This window comes from Lacerta agilis, chromosome 18 (genome assembly GCF_009819535.1).
Source record: "Lacerta agilis isolate rLacAgi1 chromosome 18, rLacAgi1.pri, whole genome shotgun sequence".
In the NCBI taxonomy this organism is placed as follows: Eukaryota; Metazoa; Chordata; class Lepidosauria; order Squamata; family Lacertidae; genus Lacerta; species Lacerta agilis.
In genome coordinates, this window is record NC_046329.1 from 2,487,413 (window position 1) to 2,510,429 (window position 23,017).

General features: G+C 47.0%; 2 protein-coding genes across 2 annotated transcripts in view; one reads left to right on the forward strand and one right to left on the reverse strand.

Moving 5' to 3' along the window:
• The window catches only part of AP3D1 (adaptor related protein complex 3 subunit delta 1), a 49,681-nt gene extending 41,668 nt beyond the window's left edge, over positions 1-8,013 (forward strand). The window contains 12 exon segments of the mRNA XM_033136497.1: positions 640-741; positions 1,465-1,608; positions 2,224-2,271; positions 2,392-2,581; positions 4,166-4,254; positions 5,472-5,557; positions 6,504-6,592; positions 6,595-6,624; positions 7,553-7,564; positions 7,567-7,631; positions 7,786-7,840; positions 7,843-8,013. Of these exon segments, the coding sequence (XP_032992388.1) occupies positions 640-741; positions 1,465-1,608; positions 2,224-2,271; positions 2,392-2,581; positions 4,166-4,254; positions 5,472-5,557; positions 6,504-6,592; positions 6,595-6,624; positions 7,553-7,564; positions 7,567-7,631; positions 7,786-7,840; positions 7,843-7,880 (948 nt within the window). The 3' untranslated portion in view covers positions 7,881-8,013.
• A 2,251-nt stretch (positions 8,014-10,264) lies between these two features.
• IZUMO4 (IZUMO family member 4) lies at positions 10,265-21,847 on the reverse strand. Its single transcript, XM_033136696.1, is given in 12 exon segments — positions 10,265-10,424; positions 10,911-10,933; positions 12,123-12,140; positions 12,849-12,896; positions 13,630-13,644; positions 15,815-15,862; positions 17,987-18,062; positions 19,603-19,629; positions 20,437-20,508; positions 20,826-20,906; positions 21,589-21,705; positions 21,708-21,847. Coding segments are annotated over 12 exon segments (741 nt in total). The 5' UTR covers positions 21,823-21,847; the 3' UTR covers positions 10,265-10,323.
• Positions 21,848-23,017: the final 1,170 nt, after the last annotated feature.

Genomic DNA, 23,017 nt, shown 5'->3' on the forward strand with positions numbered 1-23,017 from the left:
TAGGTTTGATCTTCTTGCAGTCCATGGGACTCTCAAGAGTCTCCTCCAGCACCATAATTCTAAAGCATCCATTCTTCGGCGATCAGCCTTCTTGATGGTCCAGCTCTCACTTCCGTACATTACTACTGGGAAAACCATAGCTTTAACTATACGGACCTTTGTCGGCAAGGTGATGTCTTTGCTTTTTAAGATGCTGTCTAGGTTTGTCATTGCTTTTCTCCCAAGAAGCAGGCGTCTTCTAATTTCGTGACTGCTGTCACCATCTGCAGTGATCATGGAGCCCAAGAAAGTAAAATCTCTCACTGCCTCCATTTCTTCCCCTTCTATTTGCCAGGAGGTGATGGGACCAGTGGCCATGATCTTAGTTTTTTTGATGTTGAGCTTCAGACCATATTTTGCGCTCTCCTCTTTCACCCTCATTCACCCTCATTTTGAGCTTTTTGAGCATTTTCCACCAAATGTCAATGAGATAAACATAGAACTTTCAGAAGACGTCTGAAGGTGGCCCTGTATGGGGAAGTTTTAAAACTTTTGATGTCTAACTGTGTTTTAATTTGTAGAAAGCTTCCCAGAGTGGCTGGGGCAACCCAGGCAGATGGGCGGGGTATAAATAATTTCAATCTTGCTGCCTCCCTTTAGAGCCCTTGTGAGCCGAACACGAACCTCGCAGGGGCTGGGGAGCCAGTGGGGGCCCAGAAGGAAGTGCGAGAAGAAGAGCTGGAGGAGGAAGATGAAGGAAAGGTGAGTGGCCAAGTCCCTGTCCCCAAGTGCCAAAAGGGGGGGGGGACAGCAGGGGGGTTGTCAGTTGTCTTCTTTTATTGTTTACTTGAATATGCGACCTATGCTTTCATAAGATATGTCAAGACAGCATGCAATATGGTATACAATAAAACCAATCGTCCAGTCTGGACATGGAGGTCCACCTCCGAGGGCCTTCTGGCAGTTCCCTCCCTGTGAGAAGTGAAGTTACAGGGAACCAGGCAGAGGGCCTTCTCGGTGGTGGCTCCCGCCCTGTGGAACGCCCTCCCATCAGATGTCTGGGAGATAAAACAACTACACAACTTGAAAGACACCTGAAAGCAGCCCCATATAGGGAAGTTTTTAATGTTTAGTGTTTTATTGTGTTTTTAATATTTTGTTAGTAGCTGCCCGGAGTGGCTGGGGCAACGCAGCCGGATGGGCAGCATATAAATAATATGATTATAATTTTTTGTTATTAATTAAAAACCACAATAAGACAGCTGTAGACGCTGCTTGGTTAAATAGAAACATTCGTATTGTGAAGGGCCTGTCCCAAAAACAGTTTTTGCGAGACCTTGAAAGGAAGGTAGGGGCAGTTCCTTCTATGGGCAGGGAGCTGCACAGGGCAGGGCCTGGCGGAGATCGCCTGGGGTGAGCCTTGGCCTTTAATGGGCGATACGGGAGGAAGGTGTCTGACCCCTGGATTTGCCCCTGGCCCAGTAGAAATCCTCCAAGCACAAGAAGAAGAAGCACAAGAAAGAGGAGAAGTCCAAGGATAAGAAGTCAAAAAAGCACCAGGGCAACAACGGAGAGGAGCTCCCTGCAGAATCGGTGCAGAACGGGACGCTGGAGGATGAACCGTTACCGGTGAGCAAGGGTCTTATAATTGAACCTTTTGGGTTTTTTTTCTTGTTATTATTACCGGTATTAACTTGTTTTCTATTGCTATTTTAAATGAATATTTAAGGCCATCTGGCAAACTGCTTGAGAGGTCTTCTGCAGGATTTCCCAAACTCAGGTCTCCAGCTGTTTTTGGACTACAACTCCCATCATCCCTAGCTAGCAGGACCAGTGGTTAGGGTGATGGGAATTGTAGTCCCCAAATCAGCTGGAGACCCAAGTTTGGGAAACACTCGTGTATAGAGATTTCTTTTAATCATAGCCAGTGTTAGTCCTGCCCAGAGTAGACCCACTGAAATGAATAGGCATTACTACTCTTAATTTCAGTGGGTTTACCCCGAGCAGAACTTTTTATTTCTATAACAAACTCAAGGTGGCATACATTTAGTCCGTACAAAAAAGCCTGGGAGGTAGGTTAGGCTGAGAGTGAGCAACTGGCCCAAGGCCACCCAGACAGCTTCTTAGCTGAGTGGGGATTCGAACCCGGTCCCCAAGTCCTCTTCCGATGCTCTAACCACGCTGTCTCTCCACACATAATTGGCCGCAGCTCAGGAGTGACGCCCTTTTCTTTCTGCCTTCCAGCCTATGTCAAGTTACGCCCTCCTTGCCGAAAACGCGTACATCAAAATGGTGAGTGGGGTTGGGTCTGCACCTCCGTGGAGAGCAAGCCCCTTAAATGTGCGATGGTCAAGTGATTGTGTCCAGCTCGGCTGCTGCTCGCTCCCTCTTCACAAATGTCTCCTTCCGCAGACCTACGACATCCAGGGGAACCTGCAGAACGACAGCCAGGTGACCGTCTCCATCATCTTCGAGAACAAAAGCAGCAGCTTCCTGAAGAGCATGGAGGTGAACGTCCTGGACTCACTCAACACTAAAATGTTCCGGCCGGAAGGCTCCTCGATACATGACGGAATTCCCGTCCCTTTCCAGCTGCCCCCTGGTATGTCCTGTCTTTGCAGGGGGTGGGGGTGCATGCAGAGGCATCAAGGAGTGTCAAGAAATCCTCACTTTCCACGAAACATTTAATGGCATCAAAAGAGTCATTTGATTAAGCCCAGGAGAAACCTTTCAAACTAATTATTATTATTATTATTATTATTATTATTATTATTATTATTATTATTATTATATTTTGACATAATAGATAGATAAAAACTTCATTTGTTTGAGCCACAAGCCATATCAATAAGATAAAATATGTTCTGGAGGTTTACTGGAAGTTTTACCGGAAGCTTACATTAATACAAATGACAGAAGTGAAACACGATCCTTTAGTCACAGATATAAAACATGTGAGCCAATAGGCTTTCTTTTGATTAATAAAAAAAAAGCTGAGCCATGTTTAGAAAGTTAATCAAATAATAGATCTCAATCTAATTGCCCCTGCTAAAAAATTGCAGTTTTTGCTGTCACCTGAGCTACTGATTATACATTCACATAATACATCTTGTGTTGCCATTCTTATTTTTCTGTGACTTCCCATATCACTTGATAAGACGTTGCATCTCTGAACTGCCCGTTAGTTTCTAACAACACACAAAGTATAAAATATAAACCTGAAAACAGCACGTTTTTTTTTCTTCTGTTGCTCAAGATATAAATCCATCTCGTACTGGGGAAGAATTAAAGTAGTTAAGTGACCCAAAAACGGTTTCGCTTTTCTACAAATGCTTTGTTGCTAGTGCCTCTCAGTCTGGCAGTTCTGCCATTTTGGCACAGTCCATTAATTTGTTGCTCCATTCTTCTTTTGTGGGTATTCTTTCAAACTTTGGCCCAAATTTAGAGGGTCCAATATATGTGTTAATTTCCTCCCCTTTTCTGCCTTTTGGGAGGTCAAAATGTTGTGGAGTTTTTTTGGGGGAGGCAGGAGGTATACAGAACTCACCAGCTCCTTACTGGGATATGGGAATGCATGTTGGAACCCCTCAAATCTGGAGCAAATCTGTATTACAGCGTGGTCTTATTTCAAGGGGTAACTCAGATCCCTAGACTGCTTGGTGCGTCTTCAGTTTGCTGCTGGTTTTAATTTTTTGAATGTTCGGGTTGTTTCCACTTACAATTTTACTGTTTTATTCCTTTTGTAATGCTCTCAGGTTTGTTTTATTTTTTTTAACTCTTTATAAATTTGTGAGGTAGGTTGGTTTGTTTTACTGTCGAGCGGTATATAAATTTATGAAATAAATTAAAACGAAACCTTGCAGTGGGAATATAAGACTCGGTGCTGAAAGGGGTGAAGATTTCGGAAGCCCTGAGGTGCTCTTGAGGTCGGATGGGATTTCAATGTGATGGTAGCCGGGGGGGGGGGGGAGTCTTCTCTGTAACGGTGTGACATTGCTGGGTGACTTTGATGCTTTTCATTTTCATACGCTTTCAAACTATGTGTTCTTAGTGTGACTCTGTGTGGCGGCATAACCCCCCCCAATCAATCAACCTTGAGCCAAAATGGAAGAGAGTGAATATTTGTGAATTATTTCATTTTTAAATTTTCTCTTTCCCCTGCCCCCACTCCCTTCTTCCAATTTAGGGGTGTCCAGCGAAGCCCAATTTGTCTTCACCTTGCAAAGTATTGTCATGGCGCAGAAGCTAAAAGGAACCCTCGCATTTATCGTCAAAGTAAGGGCCTCTTCCACTTTCCCAGCGCTTGAATTCTATTATTATTATTATTATTATTATTATTATTATTATTATTATTATTATTTTACTATTATTACAATTTATTGCCTGCCCTTCACCCTGAGGTCCTAGGGCAGGCTGCTGCAATTAAATTTTACTTACTTTCATGTTTTTAACCTGTCTTTTTTTTACTCCTGCCAACCGCCCCAAGATCTTGTGATGAAGGGCAGCATATAAATCTCATAAGTAAATTAGAATAAATAAAGCACACCGTTAACATTAAACTCAGTTTGCACAGTATTTTTTTTTTAAGGTTTGAAACAGATTAAGGATGAAAGAGTCCTGAACCACACGAAACCTCATACCAAGAACAAACTTAGTTTGTCTCTAAGGTCCTACTGGAAGGATTTTTTTATTTTTGTTTTGTTTTGTTCTAAATAAATAAGTCAGGGGTGTGTGGGGGGGTGACACCCTCCTCTCTTCAGGACGACGCTGAACACCCAACGCCCACCTTCACCGCTGGCCATTGGTCATGCTGGCCACAGGGGCTCATGACAGAGTTTAGCAGCACCCGCAGGGCATCGTGCCAATATGTGGGCATCTAGGAGGGTGGGTGAAGGCACCGACCTCTCTGGGGAGAAGGAGGCAGCTACGGAGACCTCGTTTTTCTCCTCCTCGGCCCCTCCGTCGCCCACAAAAATGGGTTTATTACTTCTCCAGCCAAGGTTGAGTGCAGGAGGCAGACAAAGCTGGCAGGCAGCTTGATATATAAAAATCCATTGTACACTAACTAAATCTGTGGCCTGGAGGGGTTACTGCTTTTCCGTTGTGTATTTTTGTGTTTTTATGCCAGAGAACCGCCCTGGATCCTCGGGTGAAGGGCAGTATAGAAAAGTAATAAATGGTGATTTCATATTAAAATATTGGATGCCGTTTTATCCATCCTTGGGACTCGTATGGGTAGAAGGGACTGAAAAGCCAGATTATTTTTTTTCAAAGCCTCGGAGAGGGACAGCTAGGCAGATGCCTGGAGTGAAAATTGGAGCATGTGGGGAGGGTCAGTTGGGGGCTTCTTCTGCCTCCTTCCCCGCTCCGCATTGGGACCCATGAGAAGAAGCTGTTTCAGGGATGCGTTGAGCCGGGGGGGGGGGGGCTCTGTCGGTATCTGCTTCCTCTGCCCCCGCTTCCCACCCTCTGTTTTTTTTTTTTTCTGGCAGGACGAGGAAGGCTCGACACACGAAAAGCTGGACTTCAAGTTGCATTTCAGCTGCGCCTCCTACCTTATCACGACGCCCTGTTACAGGTGAGCCCCTTGCGGAGAAGGGCAGACTGCAGTGGTACCTCGGGTTACAGACGCTTCAGGTTACAGACTCCGCTAACCCAGAAATAACGCTTCAGGTTAAGAACTTTGCTTCAGGGTAAGAACAGAAATCGTGCTCTGGCGGCGCAGTGGGAGGCGCCATTAGCTAAAGTGGTGCTTCAGGTTAAGGACAGTTTCAGGTTAAGAACGGACCTCCGGAACGAATTCAGTACGTAACCAGAGGTACCACTGTACTGTCTTTACAAGACTTCGAAAGTCGCCACGTCAATGGGAGCGTAGTGCCTAAGCAGTATTCTTGACACTCTGGGAGGTGACAAAATAAACTTCCGCTGTTGGATGCAGAGAGTCGACCTGGCACGCCTCTCCCTTGCCCTGCTTTTATGAGAAAACGTTTATAGAATCATAGATTGTAGAGCTGGAAGGGCACCCCAAGGCCCCCTGCAATGCAGGGATCTCGGCTCCAGCATCCATGACACGATGGGCATCCAACCTCTGCTTAAAAATCACCTAGGAGGGCGAGCCCACCACCTCCCAAGTGAACCCTTTCCACTATCACACAGCTCTCCCTGCCAGAAAGTTCTTCCTGGTGTTTAGTCAGAATCTCCTTTCTTGTACCTTGAAGCCATGGGTTCGAGTCCTGCCCTCCAGAGCAGGAAAAAACAAGCTTGTTTATGAACCGTATTTCTTTGCAGCGTCATTTGAATGTACTTACTTTGATGCCGTTTCTTCTTCTTTGTGTGTCGGTATGAGTGTGTTTTTGCTCGCTGGGCCTGGTTGGCCCCAAGATCAAAATAAACAATTTCATTAAAAAGCTTTTCCGGCCCGCCTTGGGCAGAAGTGGGCAAGCCGGAGATGGTGTCCAGGCCCACTCCTGTTCCCCCCAGCTTCCTTTGCCGCTCAACTCACCTTGATTTCTCCTCCCCCCAAGTGATGCTTATGCCAAGTTGCTGGAGTCGGGGGACCTGCACGCCAGCTCCTTCAAAGTCGACAGCATCACCATGCCTTTCCACCACGTCCTGGCAAAATCTGCTTCCACCATCACTTCTCAGGTGAGTTCCTGCTGCAGGAAGTTCCCCCTTCTCAAAACAAAAACAAAAAACCCAACCCAGGATAGACTGTCACAGTGGGGTTGGAGAGCTGAAAATAATGTTAATAGATTAGTTGCCAGGTGTGATCCCCCCCCCAGCTATTGGCATTGTTTAGGGGACAAATTTCCACACCCTGCTTAAGTCCTTATGACTGGCAGGTAAGTGGGGTTGGGCTTTTGCTGCCTTTACCTGCTGTCTCTCTCTGCACCGGGTTTGGTTGCATCAGGAGTGATCAATCCAAGGAGAATTGCCCCACTCTCTGAGATCTTCCGTCGCTTCTCAGCATGAGTCCCTGCTTTGGGCTCTGCTTCTTCCCCACGGGAGATTAACCAGTGCCTCTTGCTGATATGGGCAGAGGGAGTAAGCTCTCCTGAAGGCACCACTTCTTCTTCTTCTTCTTCTTCTTCTTCTTCTTCTTCTTCTTCTTCTTCTTCTTCTTCTTCTCTCTTCTTCTTCTTCTTCTTCTTCTTCAGAGGGAGTAAGCCTCTCCTGAAGGCTCTTCTTCTTCTTCTCTTCTTCTTCTTCTTCTTCTTCTTCTTCTTCTTCTTCTTCTTATTCACACTCCTGAAAGCTTAGCCTTGTTTTTGAGGGAGAGGAAGAAGACTTAAACGCCTTCTCTTTCCTTCCCAGAGCCAGTGTGGTGTAGTTGTTAAGAGCAGTAGACTCGTAATGTGGTGAACCGGGTTCGATTCCCCGCTCCTCCACATGCAGCTGCTGCGGGACCTTGGGCTAGTCACACTTCTCTGAAGTCTCTCAGCCCCACTCATCTCACAGAGTGTTTGTTGTGGGGAGGAAGGGAAAGGAGAATGTTAGCCGCTTTGAGACCCTTCGGGTAGTGAAAAGCAGGATATCAAATCCAAAACTCTTTTCTTCTCTTCTTCCCCTTCAGTTGTCGAGCGAGTGGGTCCTGCGCATCGATGTATAGCCGTTCTATCCAGGGCCATCATGTCTGTCTGTTAGTTAAAAAGGTAAGTGGGGGGGTGGCAGACACAGTGGGGGGATGATTGCATCCTAGGGGAGTCACTCCACCTCCTTGGATCATGTTGGTTGGGCAAAATCTGTGTTTGCTGTTGATCTCTCTCTCTCCGCACCCACAAACGAAAAACCACTCTCTTTTCAAAGGGAGAGAACTCCATCTCCATCGATGCCAAGTGCAACGAGGCGACCTTGCTGGGCAACCGCTGTCTGAACTCAAGGAGACCCTGTCAAAGTGCTGAGTTGCTCCCGAGAAACTGGTGCGATCCGTTCTCCTCCTCCCGCCTCCCCCGAGAGAGAAGTGTCGTGAGGCTCACACAGACTGAATCCAGCCGAGCGATAAAGATTTCTCTCCCCTCCCCTCTCTCCCCCCCCATGCACACATATGGTCCTTCCCTACCTGCCCTCCTGGGGGCGTGCATTTTCCCCCTCCCACTCCGCCCTGGGACGCAGGGCGTGTGGGTGGGTGTTGTTTTTTCGGTTCTGGCGGTTTACACATCCTGAAGCTGTAGCCTGTCTCTCTCTCTGCCCCCTCCCTCACATTCCATTTTGAACTTGTCGACCAGCCGTGGTGGGGAACTTCTCCTGTACCAGAGAAGGGCCCTGCCATCGTTGATCCTTGCCACAGTCGATGGCCCCATGAGGTGTGGTGGTGAGCGACCCAAGAAATCGCAAGCACCGCGTCAGAATCTCTTTAAATCGGCTCCAACATCACAGATGCTCTTCTGGGTCACCGCCATCAATAGTGTTGCTGTGTGTTCCACATCCAGGCTGACTGTACCTGTAATTTGTTTTGTTGTTGCTGTTGTTGGGAGGGGGGGTTGGGGGTTTTTTTTGGAAGCTGGCTTCCCTTCCACCACAAGCCAGTTGTGTTTCCCTCCCCTCCTGCCTTCCGAGGACGGGATCGATCAACTCCCCTTCCCCTTCCCGTGGGTCTTTGTGATGTCCGCTTAGAGAGAGAGAGAGCAAAATCTCACATTCCTGAAGTTTTTATTTTGTTTAGAATGTAGCAAAAGGAAAACTGGAAATCCAAAGGTTCATTGTCTCTTGGTTTGTGTGTGGATTCCCCCCCCCCAAATTTATTTTTGACATTTTTATTTGGCTTACCACGTTAGGTTGACCCCCTTTGGCTGCTGCTCTCGGCATGGTCTGGTCCTCCCCGTCCCACCGTGACCCCAATTATCCCTTTTCGCCCCATATCCCACCTGCTCCCATAAACTGTGCCTCGGGCTTCTGAACTCCCAGATCAAGACTCTATCAGCTACGTGACATTGGTCCAAGAAACTGGCAGACCGCACAGATTGTGGGGCATCTTCCTTGTGTTTTGGAGATTCTTGGCTGGAAAACAAGACGTCTTCCCTCTAGTTTTGACAAACCTTCCCCCACGCACCTGTCCCGTAAGATGGAAGTGAGCCGGCGACTTGCTTATTTTGGCCTCAAAGCAGCTTGATCACTGTTGAAAGGAATATGGCACTTAGCAATTTTTTTAAAAAAAGAACCCATCTGTTTCGCCAAGTATCGTTTTTGAACCTGCCCCGTCCCCAAATAAAGTATATTTTGTGGGATGCAGAGAGAGCACAGAAACAAGCATGAAAAACCCTGGTCTCTGGCTTGCTTTTGATGTGCTGCTTGTTTCAAGACACGGGTGTCTCAGCCTCCCCCCCCCCATGATTAGAGGTAGGTTTGGGTTTTTTAAAATCCAAAACCACTTGCAAAATGCTTGTCGGCTTAGGAAAAGAGGGGTGCATTTTGCTCTGCAGAACTTGGTTTATCAGATGGATCCAGGTCTCCCCCCCTCCCACATTATAGTTGGGGCCCGTGTTGCTGGTAAAAGTATTAAAAAATGGTTTGGGATGGGGAGAAGCTCCTGGTCAACCTTCCGTGGCTTAGTCCGGATTTTTGCGTGTGCGTCGGGAGGATGCACGGCATCTTTTAAATTTGTCTTTGAAAGGACAAATGTTCCTTGGAATTAGTGGATTAAAAAAGAAGTATATATCTATATATGTGTACATATATTCCTGGTGGAAAAAAAACCCCTCACTTTAGCATGTAGATTATGTTCTCTTGCAGAAACCTTTTGGTGATTCTAGAACCTTTAAAAAACTGTATGATGTGTTATGTTTTTTTTGGGGGGGGAGGAAGAAGAAAATCAAACTTATTTGCTATCGACATTCCCCCACTTCCCCTGAAATCCCCGAAAGAGAAAACGCCACAAAGCTGCTGTACCAATTTTTGTGTGTGCGTGTGTGTATGTTGAGATGATCCAATAAAATTACAAAACCAGCTGACTTTGAAAGGTCTTTCATCTCTCCCCCCCCCCCACCCACCTTTGGAAAAGCTTCGGTTTTGGTTACTTTACGCATCAATTCACCGTTTGTTTTTTTTGTTTTGTTTTTTTTGAGCCATCTAACCCCTTCTTCAGTTGATCCCATTTTTCCTTTCAAAAGACCCAGACCGTTTCATATGTAGTTGGGAGGGATCTACCAGGTTCCTGGCTGTTTGTAAAACCAATGAATGAATGTCAGCCTGTCCATAAAATTGACCGCCTTTCGGTACCTGCAGTTTGCGAGACCATTTTTCTAATACAACCAGGCTTCATAGCACCAAAACTGCAGGGGTCTCTCTATCCATAATTTTATTACATCAAAGTGGGCTTTCCGTAAAACATTGCGGAAGGGAAAGAATTCAGCAGATCGGGGCGAGGAGCTGGAGAACGGGGGTCTCTCCCTGCAGCTCCTTCAGTGCCATCAAGTTGAGCCAGTTTTTCGAGAGGGTGCTCTCTATACCTAGGGGACACAAAGCAGGCATTAGAGACCCCCTTGTTCCCATAGCTGCTGTCCCTAAAAACAGCATGCAGCGCCCTTCTGCCTCCACCTTTCCATCTCTGTAACATGGTGGCATAACAGATTAGGAACCTGTGGCCTCCCCAGATGTTGAAGGACAACTCCATTCCTGATTTTTGGGCTTGCTGATGGTGGGTGGCTGCCGGGAGTCGACAGACACAGAGGTTCCTACGTCCCTTCTCGAAGAAGAGGCGCAGTCCTCAAAAGAGAATGCCTCTTTAAGATGGAACCATTACTCCCATCTCACACGTGGTCTGGGGAGGACAAGAGGTGAGAGTCCAGCAACTTTGGATGGGCCAGAGATGTTTCTCCTTCTTGATCTAAGAAGAGAGGTGTTCCTTGCTAATGGAAGAGAATGCCTCTATTTCATATCAGCCCATAAGTTGTGAAGCCATGCCCCTCAGCACCCTCAAAGTTTTGGAAACTTACTCGTAAAGTTCAGGTTCTCTGGTCTGCGGAAACAGAGGAAGACACGGAGTTAAGTTCAATGCCATGTGCCGGTTGATAAAAAACAAAACTCTAAAGACACCACTGTCTCCCCTGGCCTTTATTTCAAGGAGGCCAAACCCTGAGTTAGTGCCCAAAACCCCTGAGTCTCTCGCCACTTGGAGATTTGGGTGTGCGCAACACTGGTGTCAGAAGTGGGATTCTACTGGCCTCCTTTCCAGGGAAACAGCCCTGGGTAGATGCAGGAACCCTGGAGTCTCTCGCCGCTCAAGAGATTGGAGTGGCGTGTAACAATATTTATAGTTTTAAAGTGTGATTGTTAACATATATAAAAACAGCTTAAAAGAATCATTGCATTGCGAATCCCTTCCAGAAGCCTTGTGGGAAGCAATTCATTATTGAACTGAAAAAAGGAAGTGCACAATTTTCTGCCAGTGTGTGCTGGGAGCTGTCTTTTTCTTAAGAACATAAGATGGCCTATCTAGTCCAGCACCCTCTTCTTGCAACCAAATGCCTCTGAGAAACCCAAAGGCGTGATTCGAACACAAGAGCCCTCTCCTCTCTTGTTATTGAAGCATTACTGCCTCTGATCGTGGTGGGCAAAGCATAGCCTTCTTGGCTAGTAGCCATTGATGGCCATGCATTTGTCTAATCCTCTTTTAAAGCCACCTCTGCCTCCAGTGGCAGCGAGTTCCACAGTTTAACCGCCGTGTGACAAAAGACTTCCTTTCATCGGTCCTGAATCCTCCAACCTTGGTCAGATATCCCAAAGTTCAAGTGTTATGAGAGAGACAGAAAAACTTCCCTCTATCTGCTTTCTCCAAACTATGCGTGAACTTCTCTCGTGTAACCCCTTTCTGCACTAAAAAGCCCCAGATACTGCAACCTTTCTCCATCCCTCGGATCATTCGGGTTGCCCTTTTTCTGAACTTTCCCCTGCTCTACAATCTCCTTTTCAAGGAGAGGTGACCAGAACGGAACGGGGGATTCAAAACGTGGCCACACCATAGACTTGCAACATTATGGCATTAGGATAAGGGCGCTGGGAATTGTCGCTTTGCAAGGGGCAAACTACAGCTCTCTTTGGGGGAAGCCGTGGGCTTTTAAAATGCCGCATGCATGCGCAGCCACAAACACAACAACAACGTTGGCTCAGCAACTCCCGTCCATCTTTCCTCGAGGCCGCTTGTTTACCTTGTAGATGTGCAGTGGCTGAAAGATAAAGGGGGGAAGAGAAAGACATAATTGTACAGTTGGAAGGGACCCCCTAGGGTCAGTTAACCCCACCCACCGCAATGCTCTAAAAATGTTCTTAGTGGTTTCTTAAAACACATGGATGCTGTGGGTCCCAATTCCTTTCCTGTATCTGCCTCCCTCTTCCCTTGTGGACCCTGTATGTGCTGTAAGTCGCCCAGAGTGGCTAGGGAAACCCAGCCAGATAGGCGGGGTATAAATCATAATAAAAATATTATTATTTTCCAGGTTGTTTACACCTGCTTAGCTGCTGCAATCCTGCATCAGTAGGATCGATAGGCGTTGAAAGGCCCCTCTGCTCTGCTGAATGCAACATAAAATCCCAGAGTTGGGTGAGACTAATGGTCACCTATTCTAACCTGCTCCTCAAGGCAGTTCCTGTAAAGCACAACATCCCTGACAGGCTGGCCGTCCTGTCTTCACTTCAGCTCTGGCGCCGCTTCCTGGGACGGAACAATTATCTCAGAAAGGGGCCACTCCTCTCTAGGACTGAGTCCCTGCTATATCCTCTCCACAGCGATTCGTTAATTTAATCTATAAGGCGGCCTCTCCCTCCCACAAACTCATTCTCCCGGCCGCTGTTTCCCCACCCGCAGCTGTTGCCCTACGTTTTGTGGGGAAGTGCCTCAGTTTTTCCCAGTGGCTGTCAAGGAAATGGGTGCCTACCTAAATCCTGGGAGTTGCTTCAGTGCTATCGACCATTCGCCTGGGTCCCTGTGGAGACAGCGGCCAGGTGTTAAAAAATCACCCGGAAAATAGTTCCCAGCTAATCAAAAAAATAAATAAAATCTGAACTATAAAATTTTGGGTTATTTGAAGGGAAAAAATTATTGTGACCAAATGAAATCGCAAGCAGGATTTGAAATTTGAGCAACAGGAAGAAAACGATAATAGATGAAATGGAGGAATCTGTCTTAGATGAAATGTGTGATACTTGTGAAAGGGATTGGAATGAAAAACAGCATGGAAGAAAAGGTGGAAAGTCAAATCGTAAGAGAAATGTATAACAAATTTGAAAATTGAAATTAATTGGTTAAAGTTATGAAAAATTAATTTAAAAAATCTTAAGTAAAAAAAGGAGTTCCTAGCAAAATAATTTTGAGGATCTTCACACACACACACACAACACACACTTCTATTCTGCATGCACACACACACACACACAAAACTGTGAGTCATCTAGTCCAACCCTCTGCGATGCAGAAATCTTTCACCCAGTGTGGGACTTGAACCCACAACCCTGAGATTAAGAGTCTTCTCCTCCTGTCATTTTGGAAAACTGCTGCCCCTCCGCTGTCTGTCAGGGGGACTCCTGCCACCGCCTTCCGCACTGAGCGCAGTCAAGGGGGCCTTGCAGAAGGGGGCAAAATCTTCCGTTTCCCGCGCTCAAATTTTTGTCGCTGCGGAAAACTTTGCTCCAAAACACACGTGAAAACGCCTAACTTACGTTGTCAAACTGTATCTGTGAGAGAGAGAGGAGGAGGAGGAGGAGGAAAAAACAGGATATATCAGGCTTCTTTATACTTCTCCAATCAAATTCTTATATCGCCAGGTTGTAACAAAAACCTCTAAGTGGTGTGCAAGAAACGTTAAATTTTACTGGGAGAAACAGTTTTAAAAACAGCTAAAAGCATTTGAAAGGTAATTAAAATGAGTGACAATACTAAAAGGAGATCAAAACATATCAATGTTTATGGGGCAACCCAGCCAGATGGGCAGCATAATAATAATAATAATAATAAATAATAATAATAATAATAATAATAATAATAATAATAATAATAATAATGTGTTGGGATAGTCTTCCCTAAACAAATATGTTTTAAGCAGGCGCCACAAAGGGTACCACGGACATTCCTGTCTGATATCAAGAGGCAGTGAGTTCCAAAGTGCCACGACCTATTGGGAATCCTGTAGAGCCAACACCAGCTAGTTCTTTCTATAGGGGGCAGGACTGCTGTGTTCTGTTTCCGCCAAACAGCCTGGGGCTTGTCGCCTGTGTGTGGACGTGGCATTGTTGACCTCTGCGAGGTGAAAGTCCGAAGGGCCGAGGTGGGGCCCTGTGGCCCTCATTACATTGCCGGGACTGCAACTTCCCATAGCCCCAGCAGCCCACATGGCCGGGAGCCAGGAATGGCAGGAGCTGGAAGCTCTGCAAAAACGAGAGTGCCACTGATCCTTTATCTAAGAAGAGGCATTCCCCTTTCTTCTTAATTTTTTTAAATTAAAAATGCAGCAAATTCAATAAAGCAGAGACTGCAGCACAAAGCAACACACAGAGTAGTAACAAGAGGAGTTCCAAAGCGGTTCAAAAAACCCCAGCCACAATGTCTTGATTAAAACCTGAGACATTACAAAAGTTTTCCAACCATCTGCCTTTTATTCTATGAAGCAGGTGGCAGGAAAATGCCACTTTACATGGTCTTAAGACAGGTTCTCTACAGACAGGTTTGTGAGGCTGGTGGGAGAGCTTTATTTTCTCTTCCCCCCCCCCTTACATATGAAAAGAAGGGAGACCAGGTTTTATTTTCCTTTATAACCCCATTTGCAAACTCTTCCAAGCCCAGTTAGTCGTTCCGAACTAGCTATAGACCTAATATTATCGAACCACATCTCCAGAAGTCTCAACACCTGGGATTTCCAGGGATCTGCTATCACTCGATGTGCAGCTACCAGTAGAAAAAGACTTAAATCTTTTATGCTTTGTGGTAGGGTCGGAATCTGGGCTTCGTGAAAGCAGGGCTAAGGCTGGACTTGGCAAGGGAGGTCGTGTAATAATTTCGGAGAGAATATTGGAAGGTAAAGGTAAAGGTAAAGGGACCCCTGACCATCAGGTCCAGTCGTGTCCGACTCTGGGGTTGCGGCGCTCATCTCGCTCTATAGGCCGAGGGAGCCGGAGCCGGCGTTTGTCCGCAGACAGCTCCGGGTCATGTGGCCAGCATGACAAAGCCGCTTCTGGTGAACCAGAGCAGCGCACGGAAACGCCGTTTACCTTCCCGCCGGAGCGGTCCCTATTTATCTACTTGCACTTTGACGTGCTTTCGAACTGCTAGGTGGGCAGGAGCTGGGACCGAGCAACGGGAGCTCACCCCGTGGCAGGGATTCGAACCGCCGACCTTCTGATCAGCTAGCCCTAGACTCTGTGGTTTAACCCACAGCGCCACCTGGGTCCCAATATTGGAAGACCCTGGTCCAAAATATATATACAATTTTGAATTCCCAGCAAGCATGAATCCAAGGGGCATTCTCCTTTCTCAGGAGGGAATACATCTTGCAAATAGAGGCCTTCCCCCAATGATCTATGGAGGGATGCAAATTACCCCCCCCCGCGCGCCTCTGCTGCAAGGAGGGGCATTCTTCTTCGCTTGCATGCAGTAGAGTAGAGAATGCATCTTCTTAGGCAAACCTGTGAGCCACCCGATGTTGCCAACTCCAATTCCCATTGGCCCCAAGCCAGGGATGAGTCCAACAACATGGGAGGGCCCCAGGGGCCCCCCTCTCCGTCTCGCTTCGTTCACCCTGTCTCCAGAAACACGGGGACTAGAAACTTCGCCAGGGACCGCAGCTCCCCTTTCTTGCCTCCCAAATACCGCCCTCCACCGCTAACCCGGCACAGCCCCTGGAGAACTCACATGTACTCATAGAGGCCCTTCAAGGCGTCTTCCCAGTCTTCAGAGGACCTGGGGGGGGCGGGGGACAAAAACTCGGGGTCAGAATGTGGGGTTGTGGCTGGAGAGACTTCCTGGGTGTCAGGGCCAGACTGAAGCCACTTGCCCTAATGAACCAGTCTGAACCAACTCTGGGGTTGCGGCGCTCATCTCGCTCTATAGGCCGAGGGAGCCGGCGTTTGTCTGCAGAGAACTTCCAGGTCATGTGGCCAGCATGACTAAGCCACTTCTGGCAAACCAGAACAGCGCACAAACGCCGTTTACCTTCCTGCCGGAGCGATACCTATTTATCTACTTGCACTTTGACGTGCTTTCGAACTGCTAGGTGGCAGGAGCTGGGACCGAACAACAGGAGCTCACCCCGTCGCGGGGATTCGAACCGCCAACCTTCTGATCGGCAAGCCCTAGGCTCTGTGGTTTAGACCACAGCACCACCCACATCCCTTAAAGTCTGCACCCAAGAGTCTCATCCTCTACCAACTGAGCTACCGGGCGGCTATATGATTATTAGTTTATATTAAAAGTTTGTTTTCTGTTATGAAACAAACAGATAAAGAGGGAAAGGTAACCCCATCGTCTCCACTTTCAATTCATCCGCTTTTTTGCAGTTTTTAATGGAAGATGAAACTAAGATCATGGCCACTGGTCCCATCACCTCCTGGCAAATAGAAGGGGAAGAAATGGAGGCAGTGAGAGATTTCACTTTCTTGGGTTCCATGATCACTGCAGATGCGCATAGCTGTCAACTTTCCCTTTTTTGCGGGAAATTCCTTATTCGGCGCCGTTTCCCATTGCAAGAAAAGGAAAAGTTGACAGCTATGGCCGTTTCCCAATGCAAAAAAAATGGAAGGTTGACCGCTCTGGCAGATGGTGACAGCAGTCACGAAATTAAAAGACGCCTGCTTCTTCAGAGTAAAGCAATGACAAACCTAGACAGCATCTTAAAAAGCAAAGACATCACCTTGCTGACAAAGGTCTGTATAGTTCAAGCTACGGTTTTCCCAGTAGTGATGTATGGAAGCGAGAGCTGGACCATCAAGAAGGCTGATCGCCAAAGAATTTGATGCTTTTGAATTATGGTGCTGGAGGAGACTCTTGAGAGTCCCATGGACTGCAAAAAGATCAAACCTATCCATTCTGAAGGAAATCAGCCCTGAGTGCTCACTGGAAGGACAGATCCTGAAGTTGAGGCTCCAGTACTTTGGCCACCTCATGAGAAGAGAAGACTCCCTGGAAAAGACCCTGATCCTGGGAAAGATGGAGGGCACAAGGAGAAGGGGACGACAGAGGATGAGATGGTTGGACAGTGTTCTAACTGCTGGTAGTGTAATCAAGCGAATTGGGTTTTCTTCCCCATATGTAGGTGCTGGACTTGTAAGAAAGCCGAGGGTATTTTGGGATAGGATATATGATGAGATATAAAAGATGCTCAAAATGATTATACAAAAAAATAAAATAGAAAATTCTTTCCAGTAGCACCTTAGAGACCAGCTGAGTTTGTTCTTGGTATGAGCTTTCGTGTGCATGCACACTTCTTCAGATACACACGAAAGCTCATACCAAGAACAAACTCAGCTGGTCTCTAAGGTGCTACTGGAAAGAATTTTCTATTTTGTTTCGACTATGGCAGACCAGCACGGCTACCCACCTGTAAATAAAAAAAAATAAGTGAAGCTTTTCTTTTAGCGATTATAGGGACAGAAGTTTCAAAAAAGATGATTAAGCTGTTATTTAAGTAAAGACAGCAAAGCTAGGATTTCTTAATGCACAAAAATGGAAGGAAGAAGCTCCTGCCAAAGAAAAAAATGGATAAGGAAATCAGTTTTGTTGAATTAAACTAAATTGTTCTAATTGGATTTTGAATAAATGTGCAATTTAGTTGTTACTGGTTTTGAATTTCATTGTGTTATTATCTTCCTTGCAAACTGCTATTCTGAATACTGCTTTCCCCCTGGGAATGAGTTGGTGGAACCAAGGGGACATACTCCCCCCCCCAAAAAAAATCCCGCAAAAAAATAATGTTTGGGAACCACTGGCTTAGATTTCACACAGTGGAGAATAAGTGCAGAAGCCTCTCCCAAATGCCATTTGTAGTTGTATTTTTTCTAATGTGGGAATGGGAGAGAGAATTCTTACTCGCAATTATATCCAAAGCAAGCTGGCTTGGTGGCGTTGCATGTCACGCAAGAAACAGCTTCGTATTGCTTTATTCCTGTAAAACAGAAAAAGAGAAGACGTCAAATCTGGCAGCCAGATTGGTGACTGGGAGCAGCTGCTGGGACCATATAACACCAGTCCTGAAAGACCAGGCATAGGCAAACTCGGCCCTCCTGGGACTACAATTCCCATCATCCCTAGCAGGACCAGTGGTCAGGGGTGATGGGAGTTGTAGTCCCAAAACATTTGGAGGGCCGAGTTTGCCTATGCCTGTGAAAGACCTACATTGGCTCCCAGTCAAAACAAAATAAAAAAATCCTTCCAGTAGCACCTTGGAGACCAACTAAGTTTGTTCTTGGTATGAGCTTTCGTGTGCATGCACACTTCTTCAGATACACTGAAACAGAAGTCACCAGACCCTTAAATATAGTGGGAGGGGTATTACTCAGAAGGGTGATGGGAATGGGTGATAGGCTGATAGCTGTGATAAACCTGTTGACGACTGTTAACGACTTCAATTAGTCCTAAAGGAAAAAGCAAGGGTGAGATGGCTAAAGATAGCTTTGTCATGTATAATGAGATAAGAATCCAATGTCTTTGTTCAGACTAGGTCTCCCGTGGTTTTGAGTTTGGTAATGAGTTGCAATTCAGCAACTTCTCTTTCCAGTCTATTCTGAAATTCCTTTGTATTTGTGAGAAGTGAGTATGGAGAACCAGGCAGAGGGCCTTCTCGGTGATGGCACCCTTCCCGTGGAATGTCCTTCCAAGGAGATAAGTAACTATAAAATGTTAGGGGACATCTGAAGGCAGCCCTGTATCGGGAAGTTTTTAATGCTTGAGGTTTTATTATGTTTTTATATGTGTTGGAAGCTGCCCAGAGTGGCTGGGAAAACCCATCCTGATGGGCGGGGTAAAATAAAATGGCGTTGCATGGTCCCAGGGCCTGTCCCCGTCACCAGTCTGGCAGCCGTGTTCTGGATCAGTTGTAATAAAGCACTAGAACCGGCGGATGTCGTCCTCCTTTGGTATCCCTGCGCCCGGTCGCTCCCGCAAGCCCTCCTTTGGGCAGGTGGATCAGGACAGGAGGCCGACAGCAGGTGGCGCCAGAGCCAAGGACAAGCAGAGAGGGCTGCATTTGGTTTCTTGTCCCTGTTCTCCTCCTCCTCCCTGCTGTTCCAAGAGGGCAACACTTAGACAGAGGAGGAGGAAGAAGATGGTAGGCAGGTGGACTGGAGGGAGGCAGGCAGGTGGCCGGCTGGCTGAGGCTGGTGATGGACCCGTTTCCTCTGCATCACAGATTAAAACACCAGAGCATTATTTGCGATGCAAAGTCCAAACCCACATTTTGAAGGGTGGGGCAATCTTTTCCAGCTGAGGGGCCGCCTTCCTTTTGCAGGCCATCACCCAGGGGCCACTGGCCTTCGGTGGGTGGGGCCAGCCAGAGGCAAAGTGGACGGGGGGGCGCGATGGATGTTGGCCAACCCACAGGCTCATGTCTTGACCCCACAAAAGCCAGAGGGCCTCGACACACGCTCCTCTCTCTCCGTTCAGGCACACAAAGATAGGGGGCACACCTCCCCACAAACCCCACTTACCGCAATGGCGTTCACACTTCACTCTACCTAAGGAAAGGGCGAGAGAGAGAGAGAGAGAAAGTGAGTCGGTTTTAGGCTGCGGGGTTCCCTCGTGGCGCTCTGGCCGCCTCTCAAGAGTAATTAACGTTTGGGCGCGGCCGTGCAGTTGATTAACCAGTTGCATTCAACCAACTTAACAGTGCTTGAGCTGAGATTCCTGCATCGCAGGGGGTTGGACTAGATGACCCTTGGGGTCCCTTTCCAACTCTAGAATGCTATGATTATTTCCTGCAAGGCGTTCCCAGAAGTTATGCATCCCCTGTTGATCTCAATTTCTCCGCTTCTAATGCATTTCCCCCCCTCTTTTTCTGAAACAAAATAAAAAATTCACTAATAACCCCCCAACAAAAATTTATTCCTCTTAATTATTTGCACGAATTGATGAGGAGTAGGGTTACCAACGAAGGAGGAATGGCTTATTATGAAACTATACTTAAATGCATTCCCACAAGCAGACTTGTGACAAGGTTAAAGTCTTCTGGAATAATATATATAACGAGTTTTTAAAAAATGTTCAGGTACATATTTCCAAAGAGACCTGAAGCATTTCTATTAGGAATGGTGGAGTGGAAATACCAAACATAGATCAAAAATGTTTATGTATGCTACAACGGCAGTAAGAATTTTACTAGCCAAAAATGGAAACAGCAGGAGCTACCAACAATCGAAGAATGGCAACAGGAGCTCACCCCATCACGGGGATTCGAACCGCCGACCTTCTGATCGGCAAGCCCTAGGCTAAGTCCTGCTCTGAAATACAGATATGTATAATCCAGGAAACAAAAGGAAACTCACTTTCGATGATGGCATTCCGTAGCAATTTGACTTGTTCCTCGAAAATGGAACGCCGGATTTCTGGAAGGACACCTTTGGGGGGGGGGAGGAGAGAGAGAGACCCAGCAGCATGTGTGTGTTTTTATACTTGTTAGAGCATGAATCTTAATCTCAGGGTCGTGAATTTGTGCCCCACATTGGGCAAAAGATTCATGCATTGCAGGGGGTTGGAGTAGATGCCTCTCGGGGTCCCTTCCGACTCTACAATTCTGTGAATTAGAACATCTGCAGACTTTTCAGAGGAATCGCAGCCTTGGGCAATTCTAGTTACCATAAAATGGCCATCATCATCCAGGCAAACAGATACAGGCCGACCCTTTCTAGATATCTATATATTTATATCTATTTACCTGGCTTGTAAGAGTTGCCGTTGAAGAGGGTGTCCAGTTTCCCATAGACAACTGTAGCTATTTTCTGGAGTTTCTCCATTGCTGTGCAAGATTGGGAGAGATGGGGAAAGGACAGGATGTGGAGAGAGAGCATACAAAAAATTATAAGCCGCCCCCCCCCCCGGGAAGCCGCAGTCCACGTGGACCTTAAATGCAAGGCTGTGGCTCCTAACTGGTCAAGAGTTTTGGCAAAGAGCCATTTTGATATTTTTTTTTAAAAAAAGAATAACCTGGTTTTTAGTCACCACCCCCACATCTTGTGGAAGGGAGTTCCACAGGTTAACCCGGTGCAGGAAAGCCTTGTCTTCCTTCGTCTAAGTGGGAGGTGGGGGGGGGAACCTATTTGTTTAGCTTGAGGGCCACGTTTCCTTCGAGTTGGCCTTCCCAGGGCCACATCCCAGGGGTGGGCAGTACCAGGGGCAACAGTGGGCGGTGCAAGGGATGTAAGAAGACTGCAGACCCAGCTGGGCCAATGAGGGCCTGGGGCCAGGGGGAGTGGCCTGCAGAGATTTCCAGGGGCCAGGTGGAGAGGTCTAGAGGGCCACATTGGCACACAAGGCTGAATTTTCCCATCTTTGACATGGGGCCCGTGCATGGGGAGAGAAGTGGTGTTACTGCTTAGCAGGTGCTATGACCCCAGGGCCACATCGGAGACTTGGAGGGCCACATCCGGCATCCTGGGAGTCAGGGGAGGTGCAGGAGCAGGGCCTGCGAGGCGACTCACGGATCTCCGCCGGGACACCCAGGTTCAATTCCTGCAGCGTGTCCTGGGCCCAGCCCCGCAGCCTCCGCCCCGCAGCTGGGACGTCCCCCAGCCCCCAGGACTTGCGGCTCAAGTGGGGGCGTAGGAGGCGAAGCGGAGGGCAAAATTGGGGTCGCACTGCAGGCACAGCCAGGAGGGGCCCGGCCCCAGGACCAGAACCGCCACCAAGGCCAGGCACGGGGTCCGCCAACCCATCCTCCCATTCCTGGCATCTCCAGAGCATCAGACAATGGAGCATTCTGGCTTCAGGGAACGTTCCGGAACAGCCTTGATGGTTCTAGACAGTTCCGGAGCGCGTTCCGATTCTCCTGGCCACCAACCCAGCCTAGTCGAGGGAGGTCTCTTCCCTCTCCCCGCTGCTCTTAAGCGCTCCTATGGAAGGGAGTTCCACAAGTTAGTCTGGCTAACTTTCCTCTTTTTTAAAATTAGTTATTAATATTTCCTTGTAGAATAAGCAGGAAAGGTACAATTGAGGGGAAATAGAAGGGACAGCTATTTTCCAATGAAAGTGTGGTTTGTAAAAGTCAATACAGAAAGAGACATGCAGATAGACTGCCTCTGGGTGAGGATGCTTCACGCTGACTATAGTTGCTGGTTACCCTTCGTAGACTGCATGCCTCTTCATGAATTTGCCTTAGTCCTTTTCCACTAGGAACTGCCAGGAGGCTTATTTTTATTAATATTATTATTAGAGAGATTTTTAATTGATTTTCACCACCCTTACTTCTTTCATTCCCACCTTATACCTAACTTCTGAAACCATTCCTCTTCCTTAGGACCTCTCCTCCTTTCCATTTCTGAGCGTACAGGATTCTGGCTGCTGTTGTTGCAGACATACAATAATTAATTTAATCGTCTTTTTTGGGGAAACTCCCTCCCTATTACCCCTGGGAGAAAAGCTGCAGGACTTTTGGGAACAACCAACTGAAACATTTCCTTCAACTCATTATCTATCTTCCCCCCCCAAAGCCTTTAGCTTTTATATACTTCCACCACATATGACAAAAAAGACCCTTCAGGACACTCTTGTTGCAGTGAGTTCCACATGTGAACCAGGTGAGGAGGCGTTGCTTCTCCAGCCACCCACCACCCTCCCCTTTCCGCAAATATGGAGATGAAGCAATTGCAGAGGACGGCCAAGACATTTCAGCTTTTCTGCTTGAAAAACTTCCCCACCCAAAAATTATATTATGGTTTTTAAAATAATATTTATAAATAAATGTTATGTTTTCTAATGTGCTGGAAGCCACCAAGAGTGGCTGGGGAGACCCAGCCAGATGGGTGGGCTATAAAAAATAAAATTATTAATTATTATTATTATTATTATTATTATTATTATTATTATTATTATTATTTAAAAACTCAGCAGAGCTCAGCCTCCCTTACAGGG